General features: G+C 33.1%; 1 protein-coding gene across 3 annotated transcripts in view; it reads left to right on the top strand.

Annotated features, from left to right (window-relative positions):
• Positions 1-24,527, top strand: part of NUP58 (nucleoporin 58) — a 53,153-nt gene that overhangs the window by 17,788 nt on the left and 10,838 nt on the right. For 2 of the 3 annotated variants that reach the window (XM_038573459.1, XM_038573460.1), the window contains 9 exons: positions 984-1,049; positions 1,369-1,543; positions 5,746-5,825; positions 8,000-8,118; positions 8,535-8,617; positions 12,425-12,626; positions 18,027-18,125; positions 19,710-19,805; positions 21,038-23,214. In XM_038573459.1, coding sequence (XP_038429387.1) covers positions 984-1,049; positions 1,369-1,543; positions 5,746-5,825; positions 8,000-8,118; positions 8,535-8,617; positions 12,425-12,626; positions 18,027-18,125; positions 19,710-19,805; positions 21,038-21,207 — 1,090 coding nt within the window. In that variant the 3' untranslated portion in view covers positions 21,208-23,214. Of the gene's footprint in view, positions 1-983; positions 1,050-1,368; positions 1,544-5,745; positions 5,826-7,999; positions 8,119-8,534; positions 8,618-12,424; positions 12,627-18,026; positions 18,126-19,709; positions 19,806-21,037; positions 23,215-24,527 lie in introns of those variants that run through there. The other variant, XM_038573461.1, reaches the window with a different exon arrangement.

The following is a 24,527-nucleotide window of genomic DNA, read 5'->3' as shown; positions in this document are numbered from 1 at the left end:
AAGTAAATGAAACTTTATAGTCATTTAGAAGAAAAAATATTTGAATCAGTTTTTGTCTAAACTAAAATAAACATAAGCTCTGGAAAGATTTTGGAAGGTTAAATCTGTAGTTTTTAATCGTTAGGAAAATTTATAACCAGTTCTTTCTAGAATGTTTTCTACCTAATTTTACATATATATACCTTTTATAAATAACTATACTAGTACCATTTATTTTCTGATGATGGAGAAAAAGCCTCCATATACATCATATGTGTAAAGATCACTATTTTTACTACTACTTATATTTTCTCACCTAATTTATATTACATTAAATACAACATATATAAATAAATGATCCAGTTCATACCTCCAAAACAACTTGTTTAACTCTATTATATGAATGAGGAAGCTGGAAGAGACTGAGGTTTGCCAAGTAGCAAATCTGTGACTGAAATTTATTTCATAATTACATTACAACATGTCAAGTTTCACTTATTCCTATCTCATTAAATATTTATGATTCTGTTAAGCTATTCCTAGGTTTCATTTTGTTGAACAAATTGAATTTATTAAAATAAAGTAAAATATAGTGAGCATCTTGTTACAAGAAATTTTATAGACCTTCTTTAATGAATGCTTTGATTTTTTTAACTAAATATGTCAGTCATAGAATTTTTGAGATGGGGGAACTTAGTTCAATATTAGTCTAATGTGCTGTATTTTCTAAGTTTTTCCTTAAACATTTGGTCAGATGCATTTATGTGTACTTGTGATAGATGCCAGTCTTTTAGAAAAACATCTCCCTCTCAGATGAATTGTTAAAGTTATTTTAAAGGTCAGGAAATAGAGGGTTTTCTAATAAAGAGCTTTGAAATCACCTAAGAAAGCTATACATGGGGAATATTTGCTTTATTTTCTTTTCAACATATGCTCTAGTGAAACTCAGCTGTCAGCTTTTTATACTGTTAATGCCTTTAATACATCTGTGGCTTTTTTCTTAGGGATAGTAAAGCACTGAAGGATGAAAATCTACCTCCTGTCATCTGCCAGGATGTTGAAAATCTCCAGTAAGTGTGAAATATAATTAGATAAGTCATATTGAAGAATAGTAGAATATATTTTAGGGGGAAAATCGCTTCTTCCTCTTAAATATTTTAAGTTGGATAAAAATTTCAATATTCCTATAAACTCAAGAGAAAACAGAATAACAGGAATTAAAATTTTGTTACTGTCATTCTGAAAAAAGCATGTGAACCGTAGATGGATTTTTAATATTTCCTTCTGAAACACTAGGACTCTGACCAACCTATCATAAATGTACTTTTTTCCTGTGGGAAACCAATGGTGTATTTTTTTCTTAAAGTTCAATTTTATGTATCTTTTTAGGAAATTTGTGAAGGAGCAAAAACAGGTACAAGAAGAAATTAGTAGAATGTCTTCAAAAGCCATGCTTAAAGTACAAGAAGATATTAAAGCTCTGAAGCAGCTTCTGTCACTGGCTGCCAGTGGATTACAGAGAAACACCCTCAATATTGACAAGTTGAAAATAGAAACTGCTCAGGTAAACTAACTTAGAATAATTTTATCATAGAGTTTCATTTTGTTTTGTTTTATTCAAGTGGAAATCAGTCTTTTGTCAATTATAAGACAATACAGATAATGCTGTAAGAAAACTGTATAGCTTGTGTAGTTTTAAGTTGCTGTAATAGTAATAGTTACTGGTTTGTATTGAGTGCTTACTATTTATGAGGCAGTATTTTAAACAATTTATATTTATTAGTCCAGTTAATAGACTAATAGCTGTCCTGAAAACAGCTCTATGAAGTAGGCACTCTTTTCTTTGTTATATAAATAAGAAAATGGGCAGAGAACTTTGTTAGTAAATGGAAGAGCTTGGATTCAGACCCTGGTAATCCAGCTCTAGAGTTGATGCTCTTAACTGGTTTGCTTCCTAAAAGTGCTTGTTGGCTAAATTGCTATATTACACAAGCTAGGCAGAAAAAGAGGTTTTTAAAATCTCTCAGCAATTAAATAAAAACTGTTTTGTGCTTTATAAATATTAAGTTCTGATGACTTGCTGGTATTAGATCTTAGTTAAAAATGTTAATGAGGCTCATGTTTTTTGTCACTTATGTCTGTTTTTTTTTGTTTCCATTATGGTATAATATATGTATAATATATAGTTTTAATCTACATTGTTGGGAAAGAATGATGGTAGAAGATTTATTTTTGTTTTGTGTTTCACAATTATAAAATATACTTGATCTGATCATGGCAGGTTAGAAATCTTTCCTTAAGTTTCCCTTCATCTGTTAATGAACTATGTGATATACCTTTTTCTTGTTTAAAGGTTTTAGTTATTTATTCATGAGAGTCACAGAGAGAGAGGCAGTGACATAGGCAGAAGGAGAAGCAGGTTCCATGCAGGGAGCCGGATGTGGGACTTGATCCCAGGACTCCAGGATCACACCCTGAGCTGAAGGCAGACACTTAACCACTGAGCCACCCAGGAGTCCCTGTGATATACCTTATTAAAGATATATTTGTTTATTTTAGAGAGAGAGAGAGAGATAGCACCAGTGGGAGAGAAGAGGCAGAGGCAGAGGGAGACAGAGAGAGAATCTCCAGCAGACTCCACACTCAGCAGGGAGCCCAATGCAGGGCTCTTTGTCTTGACTCTGAGGTCTTGACCTGAGCCAAAACCAAGAGTTGGGCACTTAACGAACTGTGCCACCTAGGCACTTCTATGATATATGCCTTTTTAAAACATGGGCTTATGAGAGTGCTATGCTCTTCATAAATGAAGTGATAATAATTTAAATAAAAATTTTAAAGGTGCTTATATGTCCTTTTTTATTGAAATATGAATGACATATAAAACTATGTTAGTTTCAGATGTGCAGTGTTATGATACAATATTTGTATATATTGGAAAATGACCACAACTAATCTGGTTAACATCCACCACCATACTTATTTGGTTCCCCCTGAGATGAGAACTTTAAAGATCTACTGTTTTAGCAACTTGCAAATACACAATACAGTATTATTAACCATAGTCACCATGCTATACATTTCATCCCCAGGACTTACTTGATTTTAAATTAGACATTTACCTGTGCTTATGAAAAGTCAACTATTAGAGAACACTTTGTGATATTTTTTTTTTTTTTTTTTTTTTTTTTTTTTTTTTTCACTTTGTGATATTTTTAATAAAAACATGTTCACTGAAGGAGCTATTCTAAACTCTGATGTTTCAACGGAATTAAAAGTCTTTATTGTCTACTCTCAGATTTCCTGGTTGCCTACGAACTCTTTAGTTAAACATGATTAAGATATTCTCCCATGTTTCTTTTCCACTTATTTCTTCTGTATGCATCATCAGATATGTATGTATCATCTTTTTCGGAGGAAGGAAATGTTATGATTTTAGACAGTGAAGAATGCCAAGACTGATTAAACATTACACAGAATTATATAAATTATATGGGGAGGGTCATTAGCACACTAATAGAGGAGGCAAATTCAAGAAAAAGAGTAATGTATGCTATAATGTGGTCCACTATAACTAGCGGTGGATGATTCTATTTATAAATATTTGTGGAATAACTTTTGTGTATCAGACTTGATACACAAACCCAACTCCAAAGACACTAAAAGACTAGGGTACAAATGAAATAATAAAAGATTGAGTGTAGTATAAAGATGGCAAATGAAGAAGAGGATGAGTCAAAGAAAGTTTCCTTAAGAAAGAAGTCATCAAGGGACACCTGGGTGGCTCAGTGGTTGAGTGTCTGTCTTTGGCTCAGGGCGTGATCCCAGGTCTGGGGATCAAGTTCCACATTGGGCTCCCTGCGAGGAGCCTGCTTATCCCTTTGCCTGTGTCTCTGCCTCTCTCTCTCTGTGTCTCTCATGAATAAATAAATAAAATCTTAAAAAAAAAAAAAAAAAGAATAGAAAAAGTCATCTCAGTTTAGAAAATGTTATAGGTGATATCAAAGAAATTTGATCTAAGATTATTCTTATTTCTAATTCCAGGAATTAGTGCTCTACCCACAGTTTAGGGAATCATCAGTTCTGACTCCTTTAGTGAAGTAGTTATCAGTCTTCTTTTCATCTTGAAAACCTTTTAGGGCCACCTGGGTGGCTCAGTGGTTGAGCATCATCTACCTTGGCTCAGGTAGTGACCCCCCGGGGTCCTGGGATTGAGTCCAATATTAGACTACCCATAGGGAGTCTGCTTCTTTCTCTGCCTGTGTCTCTGCCTCTCTCTGTGTCTCTCATGAATAAATAAATAAAATTTTTTAAAAAACAACTTCTTTTTGGGAAATACAGGCAATTCTGAGGAGCAGTGTTGTGACTGCAAAAACCAGAACTTTATGGAAGCAAAGTCTTTTAAATCGTTTTTTGGTTACATGACTCGAGTTTAAATAAGAAGGGCATTTAAACTTCTTCTTTTTTTGGGTAGGGCAGGTGCCAGTAGTTTGTTGAGGTTATATTGCTGAGTCCTTGTAGTCAGTGAACATTTTTAAGGATCTGTTATACACAGAGCATTTGAACAGAAGTGTTTGGATCAAAAGACTTAAAATATACCGTAGAGAGAGTTATATTGGTTGGGTAACATGTTCCCGGGTACAAGGTATGATGATAGAGGCACAAAGGGCTAAGTGGGCACTTTTATCATCCATCCATAGTAGGATACCTTTGTGCTGAATCTTGAACATAATGAGTGTTCACCAGGCTGGTAGAAAGAATACCAAGCAGAGGCATGGAGCCGTGAAATAGGCATGTTTGAGGATCTATAAGCAGTTTGGTATCATGGGAACACTGTTTATGAGTGTGGGCCTGGCAAGAGGTAGGCAGAGTTCAGAGTTAATAGTTCAGATCTTTTTGGGGCATTTGTCCTGAAGTCAGGTAGGCTGGAAGACTGAGATGCTGAATGAAAAGGAAGCGGAAAAACAGAGACTGTTAGAGACTTAGTTTGGCAGTAAAATGAAGGTAAGAGGTTGCTGCAGGAAATATAAAGTAAGGTACTTTTTTTCCCCCCTCTAAATAAAAGAACTTAAACAGAGGTTGAAAATCACTGAGGTAATAGGAACGTGGGATGTAAGGTAGTAAAACCAGAGTATTGGTCTTGAAAAACCACTGTCTAAAAGATAGGGTTGGCATTGAGGAATGGTAGAAGGCAATATAAGAATGGTTAAGTTTGTAAGTTTTAAAATTCTGTGTAATCTCAGGTCTTCCAGCTACATGAGTCTGGACAAGTTACCTCATGTCCTTGTAAGATGCCCTCTTCATTGGTTAAAAGGGAGACATGTACCTTATAAGTTTGCTATTGAAGATGAACCTTGATACAGTACACATAATGCCTTAAGTATAGGCTTGATACCTAGTGAGTTACAGAATGTTAACTGCTGCTGCATTGCTTTTTTAAAATAGCATTTTCTATATTTGTGTATTAAAGATTTTTAAATGATAGCATCTTTTGCTATAGATGAATTCATAAATTTCACAGAAGTCCATTGTTCTTACAATAGATCAGCTCATTATAAATTTATCATAAAGTTTGTTAAAGGTTTGCTTTGTCTTCTTGGAGAGAGATTTTAGCAACTTGTAAAGCAGGTTAAATATAGCATGTTCTTCTAATAGCATAAGAGTGGCATTGAAGTTTCAGTCCAGAGAAAATTGGTATTTTTAAACTAATATTTAACCCGTCTTTTTTTTTTTTTCCTTCTTCTTTTTTTTAAACCTCTGATCTATTAGGAGTTAAAGAATGCTGAAATCGCTTTAAGAACCCAGAAAACACCACCTGGACTCCAACATGAAAACACAGCTCCTGCTGAGTAAGTTACTGGATTTTCTCACTTTAATAAAGCAAAACAGTACAGTACACTGGCTAAGAATTTTTAGTTTACTCTGTAGCAAGCCTGGGTTGAGTAGCACTTGACCTGGATTCCTCCATTTAATTCTCATAATAACCATAAGAAGACAGTTCATTACCTTCATTTTATTGGAGGGTAAGTGACAGCTAAAATTTGGGCTTTTAATCACTATTATGCAGTTGTACCTTATTTACCTGTTATGTACAGGGCCTATTCCACTGTATGAGATTCTGCACGTAGTAGAAACTTATGTTTTTATCAATAAGGATTTTTTAATTGAAAATTTTTTTTATAATGGTCTCTTTCTTAAATAGGGCGTTCTAGAAATAGTTTAACACTTATTGCATAGTTTTAGTCACATAGATAATAAATTTTCAGAAAGAGTAATAAGAAAATGTAGGTAAGTTGAAATTTAAAAAAATCCACCTGCATTCTTGTCACTTAGATTGTGTATTTGTACGGTTGCCATGTGATCTCTGTCTTGTCTCTTTTCTTTATACCCTTTTTGTGTTGCTAGAGCTGATAATAGCTCATATTTATCAGATGCTTACCATATGCCAAGCGATGTGCTTAGCACTTTATGTGCTTTATCTCATTTTCCACAAAACCTCTACAGCTGTTACTATTCCAGTCTTACAGATGAGGAGCCTGAGGCATGAAGAGGTGAAACTCTGAGCTTGTGAGTGATACGGGTCTGACTCCTGGTCCCTCACGTTCTTTTTTCTTATAACTTTTTTATTATGCTATAATTTCAGTTTTATAGAGAAGTTTCGAGAATAAAACAAAGAAGGGGTACCTGGGTGGCTCAGTGGTTAAGTGTCTACCTTTGGCTCAGGTCGTGACCCTGGGGTCCTAGGATGGAGTCCCACATCAGGCTCCCTGCAGGGACCGACCCTGCTTCTCCCTCTGCCTATGTCTCTGCCTTTCTCTCTGTCTCTCGTGAATAAATAAATAAAACATTTTTTTTAAAAAAAGTATAAAACAAAGAATTCCCGTATATCTTTTATCCAGTTTCCTTACATGTTAATAATATTTTTACAATACTTATTTTGTTCTCTGCTCTCTATATGTATATACATATTTTCTCCCTAAACAGTTTGAGTTATTTGCAGACATGATGCCTTTTATGCTAAAGTGCTTCAGTGTGTATTTCTTAAATATAATAATCTGTTACATAACCACAGTTGATCAAAATCAGGACATTGACAAGGACAGTGATACTCTTATCTTTTTCAGATTAGCACAGTCTGTGCTTCCTCACTGGACTTCCTCTAGTATTTTATCCCTCTGTCTTGTTCTCCATGCTATCATCAGAGCTAGTTTTGAAATGGGATGAATTGTTTGATTTTCCACTACAAGAAGCTTTCATAGTTCTCCATTTCTTATAGGATAACATTCAGCATACTTTGCATGCTATTCAAGGTTTCTTTTCTTTCTGGCATTCTCTGGTTACATTTATCAGAATAGTGTAATAGTATTGCATCCTCTTTCTATAGACACTATAGTGTTTTCAGAATATAAGAACCGTAAGTAATTGCTTGTAAAATCTGGTTGACAATTGCACTTTTTAAAAATACTTTTTATTTTGAACTTATTTTAGACTTACAGGAAATTTGAAAAATTGTAGTACAAAGAATTTCCTTATATCCCTTCCCTTAATGTTAACAAACTGTGTAACCACAGTATAATTATCAAAGATAGGAAATTAACATAGGTGTGATATTATTAACCAAGTTACAGAACTTATTTGAATTTTATTGATTTTTTTCATTAACGTGCTTTTTCTTTTCCAGGATCCAATCTTTTCCACTACTGTACTTCTTCCATTCCAGAATCCTATTCACTTTGCATTTAGTTGTTATTTCTCCTTTATCTCTCCCAGTTTCTTTTTTTTTTTTTTTTCTCTCCCAGTTTCTAACAGTTATTTGGTCTTTGTCTTTCATGACCCTGATATCTTGAAGAGTATCAAGTTACTTTGTAGATTATCTCTTCATAGATATTTTTCGCAATTGAGATAAGGATGTGCGTTTTTTTTGATACCTTGATAATTTACAAGTTTTCGTTTTGGTATTTGGAATGTAAGGAAAATACTAGTTTTAAAACTTTGATCTGACTTTGTAAATGTTTTCGTATAGCTACTTCAGAATCTTGGTTCAGCAGTTTGAGGTACAGCTTCAGCAGTACAGACAGCAGATTGAAGAACTAGAAAACCATCTTGCCACTCAAGCAAATAACTCACATATAACCCCTCAAGGTAATGTGCTTTCTGTGGTGATTTTTTTTTTTCTTTTTTTGGATAGCATTATTTTTTGGTGAGAGAGGTTAAGGTGTTATTAATAATAGATATTATACATAACTATTAGTTGTCTTAAGCTGCCATAAGAAAATTTCCTTAAGGCCTTGAATAGATCTTTATTCTCTGTAAATAGAAAATGCTTTATTATGAACTGTTACAGAAGTCTCAGGGCCTTCTCCCTTCCTTTCCCTGATAACTGATGCAGGCACACTGCTCTCCGTCTGCTCACTGTTCTGTCTTCTCTTATTCATGCAAATATTTATTTAGTTTTTTTCCTCCTATACTTTATACCAAAAATTTGACTCAAGTAATAGAAAAATAATACTGATTGTTACATATATATATTTGTGTGATAATATAATTTTCTTTTATAGATTTGTCAATGGCTATGCAGAAAATTTATCAAACATTTGTAGCTTTAGCTGCACAACTTCAGTCTATTCATGAAAATGTAAAGGTAAGTTCATTACCAGTTCACATATCTGTATATCTAGACCCAAGTGAAGTATTTATTTGTGGGGCACAGCATTCATGCTTATTATGGAACAGCTGAAATTACATATAAGTGAAAAAGACTAAAAGTAAAATAATCTGCAATCATGCTCAGGCACAATCACAGATTTTTTTTTTTTTTTTTTTTTTTTTAAAGATCCAGGTGTTATATGCATTCGGCTCTTTTAACTTTTTTCAGTTTATTGTTGTAAATAGTTTTCTGTGTTAATACACATGTTTCTTCAACATTTTTAGTAGTTAATGTAGCATTTCATTGTATATGTGCATAGATAGTTTATTTAACCCATCCTCTTTTTTTTGGCCATTTAGGTTTCCATCTCTACCACTGTAAGCAGCACTACAGAAAATAAACATTCTTAGTAGCAAAAGCATTTTGCACTGCTCTAATTTTACATATGTTTTATTTATTTATTTTTTATTTATTTATTTATTTATTTATTTATTTATTTATTTATTTATTTATTTATTTATGATAGTCACACAGAGAGAGAGAGAGAGAGAGAGGCAGAGACACAGACAGAGGGAGAAGCAGGCTCCATGCACTGGGAGCCTGATGTGGGATTCGATCCCGGGTCTCCAGGATCACGCCCTGGGCCAAAGGCAGGAGCCAAACCGCTGCGCCACCCAGGGATCCCTCTAATTTTACATATGTTTTAAATACGTATTAGTCATCAAATGCTTACAAGCATTTTTATCAAATTTTCCTGAAATGTAAAGGTCTATAATAAATATTACTTTAGTTTTTTTAACGGGATAAAGATGATTCCCTGTTGTCTCATAGACTCACATTTATCCCTTCTAAATAACAGGGAACTATTTGTGTTTATTAAATAATATAAATAAAATAATTTGTCACTGAACATTTTGAACCTTATTTAAAGCTTTTAAAATTTAAGTGAAATATTAAATGTAAGTATGCTTTTTCCAGCTAGTCAGGCAAATACAATTAAATGCTTTCTTGGAGTTATATAGTCTTAAAAACTTAAAATTCAAAGTGTTCAAACCTGAGTCTAAGTGAATTATTAATTGCATAGAATAGAGTTTGAGATTACTATTACTTTCATTTTTATTTTATTTTATTTTTTATTTTTTAAAATATTTTATTTATTTATTCATGAGAGACTGAGAGAGAGAGGCAGAGACACAGGCAGTAGTGAAGCAGGCTCCATGCAGGGAGCCCAGTGTGAGACTCAATCCCAGATCTCGGGATCATGCATTGGGCCAAAGGCAGACACTCAACCACTGAGCCACCCAGGCATCTCTTCATTTTATTTTAATCTGGCATATTGTAATGCATTTTTTAAAAAGTTGACCACTTAAATTATACAGTGTTTGGAATGAGCATAGTTTGGACCTTTTGCTTTAATATGTTTAAAACTCTAAACCAAATTTTTAAAATAAGTTAGTATTAAAGGAGGAATTTTTATCAAATTTTCCTGAAATGTAAAGGTCTATAATAAATATTACTTTAATTTTTTTAAAGGGATAAAGATGATTCCCTGTTGTCTCACAGACTCACAGATGAGTCTTGCGTTGTACAGATTTTTTTTCTCAATTACTATTATGAAAATTTTCAAATATACATTCACAAAAAAGTAGGGCACTATTGTAATGAATGCCCACATACTCATCACTCAGCTTCAACCATTATCAAGACCCTGCTGGTCTTAACTTTATCCATCTTCTACACAGAGATGCTAGAATATCTTAAAGCAAATTCCAGACATGTCATTTGTAAGTACCCATGCTATTTTTTAATTTTTTTTAAAGACTTTATTTATTTATTCATGAGAGACCGAGAGAGAGGCAGAGACATAGAAGAGGTAGGTGGTAGACCGATGCAGGACTTGATCCCCGGGATCATGCCCTGAGCCGAAGGCAGACACTCAACTACTGAGCCACCCAGGCGTCCTATACATGTTTTTTTAATGGCAGTTTCTCCTCTCTGATTTGAAAACTACCTTTTTCAGTAACATGACCATAAAACAGTGGGACAGATTCACACAAAATCACCTCTGATCATGTTGGATAAGCTTTACATGACAATTTGACCTACTCTTTTTTTTTTTTTTTGGAATTTACATTCCTGAGAACCAAAGGATGTTTTGTGATCAGATTGACTATGTTGCCAATTATTTTCAGCTGCTTTTAGTGAGCAGACTAATTTCTGGACTCAATCGCTAATAAAAATCTTACAAGAGGTGGTTTTTTATTTTTGTTTCTTGTGTATTGTTTTTCATGAGATAATCTCCTAAAATTGGCTTAAACTACCTGAGCCAGCCTGTCTTTAGTGACATTAACAAAATTGGACATTTTATCAGTAATTATACAAATTGTGGCTGAGGTCAGTTTTTTGTTTTGTTTTGTTTTCCCTTAAACCAGTTGTGTTTCAAGTCTCTTGGGCAGGTCATTATTTTCTAGTATCCGAAGTAGAACGGATATTTATAGGCTGTTATGTCACATTGCATGGGTATGTGCATTTATTTAATTGTACAGAGAAAAGGGAGGATGGATTAGGGGGAGATCAATTTTAATATAATTCATTCTTGTGATATCACATTCCCTACTTCTGACTGCATATCCCACGGTTTTCAGTTCTTGGCAGGCCTGCTTCAATATGTTAGGAAAGTTTGGAACCGGAACATCAAATACACACAAAAGGGGTTGATAACATTTAAATATTGTAAATAACAGTAAGATTTCTAAATGTTCTACCTGTTAAGACCAAAAAGATTAATGTTTATTAATTTCTGTTGAGAATGGTAGGGAGTCTGAGAATTCTACATCTCTTTAAAAATTTGTTTAAAACTGATCTAAATTAGATTAAACCTTTAATGAAAGTTATTTAGTAATTCTGATATGAGGTAGAATCATTCCTATTAATTGCCTTAATCAAGGCAGATGTTGCACTAGGTGAACCAGCCCACCTTATGAACTTGGTACTTTTTCTTTCTTACTCTGAAATTATAAACTCACTCACTTCCCCTCTATATCCCCCCCTCCCCCCGGTTTGGTTACACAAGCTCAACATGAGTCATTCTCGTTGTAAAATAGGCAGATCATATTGATAAAGTAAAAGCTGTCTTTATACCCCCCAAGCCCTCTCTACTAAGGTAACCTCTTGTTTTAACCTGTGTCACCCAGGCCTTTTAAAGAAGACATTTAACAAATATAGATTTAGTACATGTTTTCAGCTTTTTGAATCTGAAAGTTTCCAAAAGGTCGAATACTGGAGGGGGAAATGTGAAAAACTGGAATATTGAAACTGGAATTTTATTTATTATTTATTATTTTTTATTTTTTTTGAAACTGGAATTTTAGATACTACTTTGCTTGATTAAAAGCTGAACTAACTCATTTTAAAGAGGGCCTCATGAGTGGGGCACTTGATGGGATGAGCACTGGGTGTTATTCTGTATGTTGGCAAATTGAACACCAATAAAAGATAAATTTATTATTAAAAAAAAAAAATAAAGAGGGCCTCATGAAGCCAGAATATATTAGGCAATTTATTGTAAAGACATGACAAAAATAGGGAAGAAAATACTCAAAGAGAGTAATAGAGCTTGCACACATCATTTCCCACACCACGCATCACTAGCACTTTGATTTGCACTTTAGGGAGAATGTTTAATATGGCAATATTGGCAGTGTCTTTCATCTGTCTGCTTACCTCCTTACTTCCTAGTTAGATTATTCATATATTACCAAAGTCAACAGAACTTCTTAACCTCTTTTTTCTCTCCTTTAGGTGCTAAAGGAACAGTACCTTGGCTACAGGAAAATGTTCTTAGGAGATGCTGTAGATGTATTTGAAGCCAGGCGAGCAGAAGCCAAGAAGTGGCAGAATGCGCCCAGAGTTACTACTGGGCCCACCCCTTTCAGCAACATGCCAAATGCAGCAGCCGTTGCCATGGCTGCAACACTTACACAGCAGCAACAGCCTGCTACAGGTCTGAATGCATTCAAGTTATAGCTTCTTACTGTTCAAATGCAGAACATTGATGTGCATTTTTAAAAGTCTTCCTTTTGTGTTAGCACTAAAGAAATTTCTATGAGTAGCTGTTCCAATACAATCTAAAAATTGTGATGGACACAATTATAAACATACCTGATAAAAAATGCAGGGTAGTCTTAGCAATAATTATACATCAAGTAGATACTGAATATTGTGAATTACTTAATGTTATTTGCTGTATTGCTATAAATGCCCTTTAGAACATGGTGTTTCACTACCGAATTACATTTAAGAATATTAGATTCTAAAATTGTGATTGTATCATTTATTGTTTTAAAAGTCAGAGATAATGCAGCCATACATTGCATTTTTCATATAATACTGATAGATGGTGCATTCTCCTTTCCTCATACATAGTGATTACAGAGTACCCCACATCTAGGATGAAGTACATTGTTATGACTGAAGGCGTGTTGAAGATGAGTTGGTTGTTTTTATGCATCATGACTGAAATCAGAGGGCAGGTCCTTTTAACCAAATTTGGAAGAAAGTACATACTAGAATTCTTTGTACCTTTTCAGAATGAACAGAACAGTAGCAAGAGCAGGAAAAAGATGTTTTGAGATGTTCTGGATTGCATATTAAGAAGTATGAACTGGGAAGCTGGGCAGATGATGAAAATAATTAATGAGATATGGGAAAGCAGATAATTTCAGTCCTTGGTTTAATTCCACTTCTAATGGGAGAAACATTTTTATGGTCTAGTTCTGCAGTGTGGAGTTTGGTCCTATGTCTTTTGAAGATTATTGTCTTTACTCCTCCAGTCTCTTTTTTTGTCAGGCTTGAAGTAGGATGTAGAAAATATAATCTTAATGGATATTGACTTTTTTTTTTTTACTCGTTCATAATTTTTGAGTAATGCTTATTATTATCCTATAGCATGTGTCTTTCTGAAAGTTCCATATAGTCCAATAGTAAATTATAGTACAAAAAGAGTATTGTATTCAGGCTGCCTCTACTAGGGAAGCATTCTCTGGTTTTCATTACTGGCAGTTTAAAAATTGTTCTTCACATTTGGAGATGACAGAATTGACTTACCATCAGTGAATGGCTGATGATTGGTTTATGCCAAACCGTCCACATTCCATGGCTGGACCCATGTGAATAGTGGCTCACAGTGGCACTATATAATAGTTCTCTAGCTGGCTGGAGTGTAGGATTCATTCTCAAGTTATGGAGGGAAAAAAGTCAGTATGTGGCTGATTGCTGTCAAGTCAGTATAGGAATCAGCCCCGTGATAATTAGGATTATCAGTTCTCATGATTATTTAGCTAATGAAACCAACATAGTACTGATTTACTTTCTGGAGCCAGTATTAATCCTAAAATAGATCAAATAAGCATGGGTTTTGGTAGTGTGTTCTTTAAAACTTAAGAGATTTCCGTTTTAATAAATACAACTTGAGAAAGGTCAGTTACGTAAAATGTCATAGTATAAATGAATTATCTTCTGTGGTGTATAACTAAATTTAAAGCCAAACCACTTGTCAGGGTTGTTCTTAATTCTTTTATGTAGAGAGTTTTGAGAGGTCATGCATTTTGGACTCATGAACATATGAAGATATATGTTCATTCTATAAATACAAGTGAGTGCTTACTATGTGCTAGGCTCCAAGGATACAGAGGTAAACAATACGAGTGGAGTATGGTGTTTGCTTTCTGTGGTGGTGGTGAACGTTAGCTTAATTTTGAGGAATCATCTTGAGGAGGCTTTGTTCATTTAATTTTATTTGTGACTTTTGCCAGGCTCCAGGGAAACTTGACTGCTTTCTAATGTTCCCCATAATTTTGAAGCCTACAATAAGGCTTCCTGATTGGCTGGCAGGGATTATAATTTATCAGGCTAAACAGTCTTACAGTGTTTTCATTTTGTGTTGTGTGGATTTTTAGAACTGAGAAGCTAAACAATAGTAATAACAGTTTTGTATTATGTCTTCTCTTTTTCCTTTTATTTCTTTGAGGTCCTCCCCAGTTCCATAGTGCATTCCTTTATGCATCTGATAGGATGTTAGCTATTCCAGTCATGTCCACCACTACAGTGAGATGGATGAGGTCTCTTAGATACATTCTGATTTCATGAGTTACAGCCTGTTGAGAAATTACTGCATTGTGCTCAGTGATTGTTTAGGTCCTGCAACTTTGAGGACATTTTTTCTTTTTAAGTGTCAGTAACAAATTTTAAAGACCATCTAGATTTAGTTAGGTAAAGCATATGTGCTGTTATACATCGCTGTTGATCTGTGCAAGATTTGAGTTGTCAGGGGTTTTTTCTTTAGGTTGCGTATGGGTTCTTCACTAATGTAAAAAGTGCAGATAGCTTCTTAGGCTGCTACCTTCTGAAGGTGGTTTCTGCGTAGTCTTGAAGGTGGAAGTATGGATTGAAGTGACTTCTTAACTTTTCTTTGGTGTTTTTTAATGAAAAAAAAAAATAATAGAGATTAGGCCTGCATGATTTATCATTATTGCTTCTGAAGGCTGAAGAGAATTGATGAAAAATCAGCAGGCTAATTACATATCAAATAAGCATCAGTACATGGGTAAATGACATATTAGTAGATCTTGAGTATACTTGTCCATCAGTGCTTTTGAAGCCTCTTAAAAAGCTTAAGACAATTACATTAGGATTATCAATATAATTTTAACTTAGGATAGATTGTTTTAAGCTAATGTACTGGGATTAAGTTTTGCTGTTGTGTTTTGACACTTTTAAAAGTTCTTAATGTTTACATAATAAGACTATTCTCATGTGACTTAGCTGCTATTTTTAAGGAGAGCTGAGACATTTTGTTAGGAATTTCTAATTTCTAGCTTTTAGTGTAGGTTTGAACATTTAAGATGTAGTGTTAAGTAGGAAATTTTAAGTATTTCATTTTAGTTTCTTGTAGTTTTGTTGTATTAAACAACCAAAGGAACATTCCCCATTAAATCAGTAAGTAAAAATTTTCAAATTGGGGAAAAAAGGCATTTTTTGTTTCTAAGAAAAATTATTTTTAAAATATGACTTAGGAATAATCATACTAATTACATTAGGTATTTTGAGTAATTATTGAAAATTATTTAAAAATTTTAGCACTTTAGTCCTTTTCCTGTGAATGCAGTTTTACTTTTAAGAAAGTAGAATTTATTCTGGAAAATATGAATTACAGTGCTAAACTTGATTTTGTTGTGTGTGAATATATTATACGGTAACTTTTGTAAAATGTTACTCTACATGAAGATTTCACTTTAGGCAATTATTGGGATATATTACTACTAACTAGGTTTTATTTATGGAACTAAGCCTCTCATTGAATGACTATTCAGATTCTGAAACAGATTTCTTGAATTGTTTACGTGACTTTTGCCTGAAGGATTTAGATTCTGCTTTCTAATAGTGAAACTAATTTATATGGTGGCCAGAGTGTAATATATGCTAATACTTTGGCATGGGAGATATTTATCATGAGTTTTTAATATTAAAAAATGTTATACATTTGCCTACTAGTTTTATAAATGATGTTGCCTTCAGAGTTTGTGTGAAGGTACAAAACTCAAAGTAATCATGTACCTGTTGTGCAATGGAAAGTCTTGTCATTGTCAGAGTTCTTGATTACCTATATCCTGAATATTGATGATTAGGGTTACTCTTAAAAACAGACCCACACACAACAAAAAAAGCATGTTATTTGAGTAACTCTTACGACTTGTAGGGTTGAGGGCTGTGGTGTGCATTATTCTTTAGGGTCTTCCACCAGCAGTGCCTCCTATTAACATGTGACACTTAAGTCTCTCAGTGTTAAAGAAACTGGACGTGTGTTTTCTATGTATTATTTTTGTTCAAAATAAGAGAGTAATATGCTTAGTTTCTTTTTCCTATAGTAACATTTTACAAAAGAGCTGCTAGGCAGGTATTTTATTCTCAAATTAATCTCAAACTGGATGTAAAAATTTAAATCCTTTTTTAATTTATTTTTTAATAATAGTATAAGAACTCCGGCTGCTATTAGTTCTTATTCTTTATTTTCTGGGTAGAAGCTATTTGAAAAGTCCAGTTTCTGTCCCAGTGTAGCAAAATGCAGTTTCCTCAGTTTTCTTTTTTTTTTTTAATGCTTTATAATTTTACACTACCTTTTGAATATACAAACCTCATTCATCATTAAACAACTTGAAGGCTTTGATTTTTTTTTTTTGAAAAGTTTAAATTTCAATCTGTATATTACTTTGGCTGTTCCCTCAACTTTGAGATGCACTGATCACTGTGCTTGAAAAAGACAAGACTGAAGATTGTACTATGAAATTTATTGAATAATTTTCATAAATTATTTATCAAATGAGAGATTTTTAGATTTTTGTATTCTGCTTAAAGAAAAAAAAGTAGTTAAAAAGAGAGGCTAGTAAGTTTGATGCTATTCTTGCCAAACAAACTCAGCCAAAATCTTTAAAGTAACAAACGGGAAAAGGATGACTAATTGTTCTGCATCTGAGTACGTTTTCCAAAATGTTGGAAAGAAACTTCTGAATTGAAATCTTGAATGTATTGAATCTGTCAAGGTACACAGCGGTGCCTTTGTAAATGTTCATTATCTATCTTATTTAATCAGGTGATAAGTGGTGTAATGTAGCAGAGCTTAATAATAGAACTCAATTATCACTTTTTGTGAACAAGTTGGAATTGTCATGTTACTGTGTAATTGATTTGCTTTAAAATGAACAATAAATTTAATAAAATAAAACATTGTCTTGTTTTTTATCTATTTATTGTATATATCATTTATATTTCATATAAAAAAGTGATGCCTAGTTTTTTGGTACTTACTCTTATGAAGTAACATGATAGTTTTGCCATGTTAGTGTCAGTCTCTTTGATCAGTTGAGACTTGACTCTAACGGTAAGGAGCTTGTTTTAAAAAGAGAAAAAAAAAACCTTTACTAATTACACCAAGTAATTTTATCAGAAAACAAGTGGGGAGAGCTAAAACCATCCTAGAAATAAAATTAAAAGAATTATAATTTACAATACATTAAAGATTTCAAATTATTTAGTAGGTTAAACTAACAATCATTTTTCAATGTGGTAAGCCTCTTAATTGTATGGCGTGAACAAGTCACTTAAAAACAATTTTTTTTTTTGATAGGTAAATCCATTGGGATAGATAAATCAGGCTGGGGAGACATCCTGAAAACTGAATTTTAGCAAATAGAATTTGTCAAAATTAATCACTGTTTATTTAAAAAATAATTTCATAAAGAAACTTTAATCTTGAAAGAGTAAGGCAAATTTGTTTTTTTTCCCCCCCGTTTTGTTTTGTTTTGTTTTTGTTTTTGTTTTGTTTTGTTTTGTTTTTTTGTTATACCAGGGCCACAGCCATCTCTGGGAGTTAGTTTTGGAACGCCATTCGGCTCAGGTATTGGCACTGGCTTGCAATCAAGTGGCTTAGGTTCTTCAAACCTTGGAGGTACACTTTCATTTTTCTAATATTGCATTGGACTATTATACATTTGAATTGATACTAGCCTGTAAAAAATTTCTAAGAAGCTCTGCTACTTTGGAAGTTAAGGTTCCACCTGACAAAAGCAGTTCTACAAACATAATCCATGCTTTCTAGTATTAGATTTAGAACTTAAAAAAAATCATTTCATCTTCGGTGAATAGTAAATATAAAAGAGTAGTAAGATTAACCGGTAGGGATGTTCATATTTTCAGAGCAATATGCTAAAATGTGAACTTGAAAATTACTTAGTTTTAATAAATTTAATTAACTTTAAAAAATCAGTGGTCTTAATATCAGTTTGGAGTCCAAATGACTTCTGGACATACATCCTAATCATTATCTTCTTTTTCTGTAAATGAACACTTTAAATGGGGAAATAATTTTATTATAATTGAACAGCTCAGCTTCTGTCTTTTCCTGAGCATTTTGGGCATATTTGCCTTTATGCATACTTGTATATATAGTGATGAATAGTTTTATAAGTTAATTCTAACTAGTAAGGTAAGTGTTCTGTAAGTCGTCATGTTAAGTAAAAACATATTCACAATTCTCTGCTATGGGTATTTGAAAGAGTGTACTGTGGCAAGTGTATTGTCATATAATGAATTAAAGTTCCTTTATTTCCACTAAAATGTATCATCATAAGAGAGAAGCCTGCGAGCAATCAAGATTACTTAATGTAGTAAATTCTATTGGAATTACTAGAATTATGGCAGACAGCATATTTCCTATGATCTATAATCCAATTTGCTATTACATATCTTAGCTTTATAGGCCATCATACTATCAAACTCCTTATTTTAGATAATCTGTTGCAGAGTAGCCTAAGAAGAGTTGAATTTTATTTTTAGAGCACCTGACTTTTAAGAGAATGGAAACAGGTCTTTACTTATTAGAATCACCTCTTTTATATAATGAAATATATTTATTTAAATTGTGGACTATAGTATTAGAAAAATCATGATGATCTCACTCTAATTTTCTCAATTGTAATATCAGCTGGTATATGATAGAAGTCTACCGTTAACTGAGTATATTTAACATGATTGTGTTGTAATGATGCAGTTTTTCAATGGTAAAGGTTTGTAAGTGAAAATGTTTTGGTAAAAAGCAGAATAAAGTTTTACCTTATGGTACTTGGTGTTTAAGTTGTGCATGTCATACTTTTTTTTATAAATTTAGTCAGCTTTTTTTTTCCCCAAAATGAAATATACCTAAGTAGATATGTTTATACCTGTTTGACTAACATCATATTCGAATGATCACTAACATTTCTAGTCCATTTGGGAGAGAAAATACTAATATGATCTTGTTTCTCTATGGCTTTGTTCTTTAAAAATTGCTGATGGGTCATAAATTTAGTCTAAATACATAAAAATGTTTATTTCAGATTAACCTGATTCTTCGAAAAGTCTGTGAAAGAGTAAATAGATTTCTGTAATAGCACTATATTTATTAGACCTTTGATAATTTTAGGTTTTACTTGTCAGTATCCTTTAACCTGTGTTTTACATACCATTGTATATTTCTCTATTACCCTTCCACTAGGATTTGGAACTAGCTCTGGTTTTGGATGCAGCACCACAGGGGCCTCCACATTTGGATTTGGAACAACAAATAAACCCTCAGGAAGTCTTAGTGCAGGTTTGTGTGTTTTTGGCCTGAATTTCAGGCAAATTTAAAGATGCAAATTATTTAATTTAAAAATATAAGTATTGTTATTTCCAGTATCCAAAAACAATCCCTGATTCAGTTTCTATCCCCTGAATGAAGCATGCAAGCCTAACAAATCATACAGTTTTCTCTCTCTTATAAACTAAAAAGTCAGATTTGTGAAATATTTCTAACAAGACTTATTAGTTTGATATAATAAGTTATCATTTAAGTAGAGATTCTTTTAAACCCAGACTAGTGTCATGGTTAAACAAGTCTCTTCATTATTACAAAAATGAACCCATCATAAAGGTTTTAACCCAGCCTTTATCGTTTTTTATTTAGGAAAATAATTTCTCTCCCAAAGAGATGTTCTTTAGTTATCAGTTCCTTTGGTTTTTAAGAATGCCAGTATTAGAGATGATGATTGATTGGATTCTTTGTTCATTTGGAATAGATATGTAATCTTTTGTTCTAGTAGAAAATTCTAAATTTCTTCTCCATTTTTCTCTATATGTATAAATAATGGCTTTTTTTTTTTTAACATGCAGTGCTTAGGGATAAATAGCATGTCTAAAATAATGACATATAATACATTTAAAATTATGTTTAAATTGAGGGAGTTTTAAGGAAATTCCATTTAATATTAAGTGGTATTTAAAATCAACAGTTCCAAAAGAGTAAGATAAGAGCATTCACTGGTATGAGGAAGTAGGCAGTGATAGTACTTGATCTTAGTGATGCAGGGGTTCTTACAAAATCAGAACAATTGGTACTACTCTTTCATGTGTTCATTGACCTGAAAATTGTGGGTTAAGGCCTTCTTAGAGGATTTAGGATTATAGGAATGGGTCCAAAGGTTGTGAAGTCTCTCTTCTAACTGTTAATAATATGTTTTAGAGGGGCTGAAGGAGGAAGGCACCGTGACATATTTAATTAACAGGAAAGTATCTGGCAACTTGAATTTTTCTGTAGAGTTCAGATATTTGTGCTCAGGCTCTTTGGGCCTGGATCACTAAACTTCTGTCTTTAAAGGTGCCTCTTAGTTGTTCGCTAAATTATTTTCCTGTAAAATTCCATGTTACAAATTTAGGGTTCTAAGATATTTGCTATTTTTATAAATTATATATTCTTTTAGCTAGAAATTTACCTCTCTTCCCATTTTTTATATTTGTTTTTGTGATTTAATTTCTGATATGAATATTTTCTTCCCTAAACATAAGGCTTTGGCAGCTCAAGTACATCTGGGTTTAACTTCAGCAATCCTGGCATCACGGCGTCAGCTGGTTTGACATTTGGGGTGTCCAATCCTGCCTCTGCAGGTTTTGGAACAGGAGGACAACTCCTTCAGTTGAAGAAACCTCCAGCTGGAAACAAAAGAGGAAAAAGATAAACATATGGGTGGATGTGGTTGAGAGAATTCATAGCAGCATCGTTCATTCTATGAGTCTATTTTTCTAAAATCGATGCAGTAATTAAATTGCATCCCAGGAGATTTATAAAGTTTTGATATTTTTCCCTACTCTGGAATCTGAACTTTGTTCTTATTTGCCATGCTAAACATCTTTTTTCTTGTGAATTTGAAACCCAGTTGTGTATTTTTCATTATTTTGATTGTCAGTGTAAGAATTGTTCTGATTACATCACTAATTAGTAAAACCTATTTAACCTAGTGTCATAGCAATGTTTTTGTTGATAAGGTTTACATGATGTGAATTATATGCACATTTGTTTCTTATACAGATGGTATAAACTTTAAGTCCTATACTAGAATCAGTTTGTTCCTTGATAAAGGCCTTTTGAACTACACTGCAGGGCATCTTGTGAATACATATGTAAATATATACAGAATAATACACACAGTTGTGTGTTCATATAAAATATATATTTACAGACCTACAACTTTTGCCTCAGAATTTTTTCCCTTTTCTAAGGGTATTCTATTTTTCACCTTTTAAGCTTCAAATCCTCAGTGCTTGTAGAATGATGAGCTAGAGGTATCAGGTCATTGCAGTTATTTGCTTAAAGACTTAATGAAATAATTACTGGTGTAAATATTTGACCAACTCTGCTTCATTGCCCCCAGTCTTTTTCATTTTTGTTTCCACCTTAACCTTTAGCAGCTACTCTGAAGGAAGAGTGCTGTAAGAATCATCAAATAGACTTTAACAACTTTTATTATCCATATACCCTCATTACACCTATATGAGATGTTTTCTCATATTGAGCTGAACCTTCAAGAGCATATTTGAACTCCAGACTAGTGTCTGGAGGCAAAGAGCTATAAAGCCAAATTGATTCTATGCAGGTGAAGGATGCACTATTACCTTAGTGGAAACTTTTCTAGCTGTTCAATACAGAGTTCTTTCTTACAGGGCTATTGATATTGACACCAAATGGAGTGGTTTATCAGCCTCTTAAATGTCTTAAGTAAGTGCTTAATGCTTAATTTGGAATAGAGAAACAATATATTTTAAGAAAAAAAGTATTCTTTGTAGCAACTATAAACTATCCCATTTTAACAGTGAACAGAACTCCAGGTAGTGACACATAGGCATGTCAGATTGCATCTGTGTAATATTTGTCTATATTAGTATTAGTGACAGAGTGGGTGAAAAAGAGGGCCCTTGGAAAGAGAACTGCCTTAGCCATGATTTCAGTCAGAAACCGTTAGGTAGACCTACTTATCTTTCAAGTACAGTTTTAAATGGGATATGAACATGGAATTTCATCGAAAATAGTTTAATTTTTTATATAGAAGGTTTTGTACATAATGTGCATCAAGTGAATATTTTCAGAATCATTTTCACCAAGGCACCTTTTTTTCTAAAATAGGTATTGCATATATATATATATACACACACATGCGCACACACACACACATATATATTTTTAGTATAATGTTAGTTGGGTTTGATTTATTAAAGTGTTGTTAAATCTTTTATTTATCTGCATATAGCACTGATTGGCTTTTTGGGATTGAAACTTTTGCGCCTTGATGCATTAAAATAAGGAAAATGCTTTGTTTCTGAGCACTGAAGTTGTTTTTATTTTTGCATACTTCTCTAATACTGCTATCCCCAGATCCAGATTTTGGGGAAGGGTAGGAAAATGCGAGGTTTTGTGTTTTGAATTACTGTCAGAATTAAATACCCAATTACAGCAAACTTTTTTTTTAAAAGGACGTTGCATTGTGCTGCAAAAATCTAAATATTTATATTTCTTATTTTTTTCTTTATATATTTTACATTTTAATATGTTGAACCACTGGAAATTTGTTACAGATCAATTTGTGATAGGAGTTTAAATGTGTTGTCATTGTCGCCATTGTCTTCACTCTGTCCAGAGCCTATCATTATGTAAACAATAAAATTTATTGTGTCAGTTGCTTTGAATCTTATAGGTGTCAATAGTTGTTCTTAATATGTAAGTTTCTTTTTATTGGTCTTTTATTCTCTTTGGTCAGTTTTTAGTGTTTTCTTTTTACCAGTTTATGTATCTTGCTTCTTTTTGTAGAGTGAACACAAGATAGTAAGTTGTCCCTTGCTTTTGTCCTTTCAAGGTTACAAAAACATAGTTATATAGAAGAATATTGAGTAGAATGTGAAAGTCCCCTTCAATTCCCAAGCCCTGATTCTACTTTCTTTCCCTGAGTATCTACTCGTCATAGTTTGGTGTGTATCCTTTTGAACCCCTTTAAAAAATGCAGTTTTCCACATACGTGTACATATGTTCATTTTTTCTTTTTTTCTCTTTCTCACATTTTATCATTCTCAGATCCTTCTTTTTCTAACAAATGAGTTAAAAATCTGTATACTCTGATTTGCCTTTTTTCCCCTTTAATGATAGATCGCCAATGTTTTTCCATGTCAGTCCATGAAATTTGCTTTTATGTGCCATCCCATAGCATATTTTCTGTGGTTGGGCAATTCGATTCTTTCCAGTATTTCAGTTTTACAGAAAAAGCAGTGAATATCCTTGTACTTGGCTCTTTGTGCTTATGTTTAATGTTTCTTTGGAATTGATCCTTGAAGAGGAATTGCTGAAAAGGCATACAAATTGTATTTCTTAATGTTGGATTGCCTTCTAAAATTGCTGTGTAAGTAATGCACTTCTGCAGCGTGTATGAGTACCCATTTCCTAGTATTCTCTGTCACCCTATATATGATCAATCCTAATAATAAGTAGTAGTGAGGTTGAGCTTTTTAATATATAGTTAGCCATTTGCATGTTATTGTAATTGTATGTTGATATCCTTTGTCCATTTTTATACCAGTTTATTTAGTAGTGTTTTTTTCTTGATCTCTGTAGGTAGTGGACATTAATATTTTTCTTGTGAGGTAGTTTGGACTCCTCAGCTGGGTTCAGACCCTTGCCTTGAGCCTATGTGATCTTGGGCAAATTAACCACTTTTCTAGACCTTAATTAAGCTTTATCATCTGAAAAGTGGGGATGATAAAGATGGGTAGTCCTATTAATTATAGAATCTATTATTAATCTATTAAAGCACTTGAATGGCATGAACTCCTGATACTTCTTAAGCATCAGTGTTGCACCACACCAGTACCTCACTGCTGTTAATCAGTATAACTGGGAGCTTTATTTTGGTACGTGATAGGGAAGATACCTGTTTTTACTCGTGTGTGTGTGTGTGTGTGTGTAGGGTGGCTATTTTAAGACACCTATTCTTTAAGATAAACTTGATACCTATAT

The sequence above is a fragment of the Canis lupus genome, chromosome 25 (genome assembly GCF_011100685.1).
Source record: "Canis lupus familiaris isolate Mischka breed German Shepherd chromosome 25, alternate assembly UU_Cfam_GSD_1.0, whole genome shotgun sequence".
Taxonomy (NCBI): domain Eukaryota; kingdom Metazoa; phylum Chordata; class Mammalia; order Carnivora; family Canidae; genus Canis; species Canis lupus.
The sequence above is the reverse complement of the archived record's forward strand: the minus strand, read 5'-3'. Positions and strand labels throughout refer to the sequence as shown.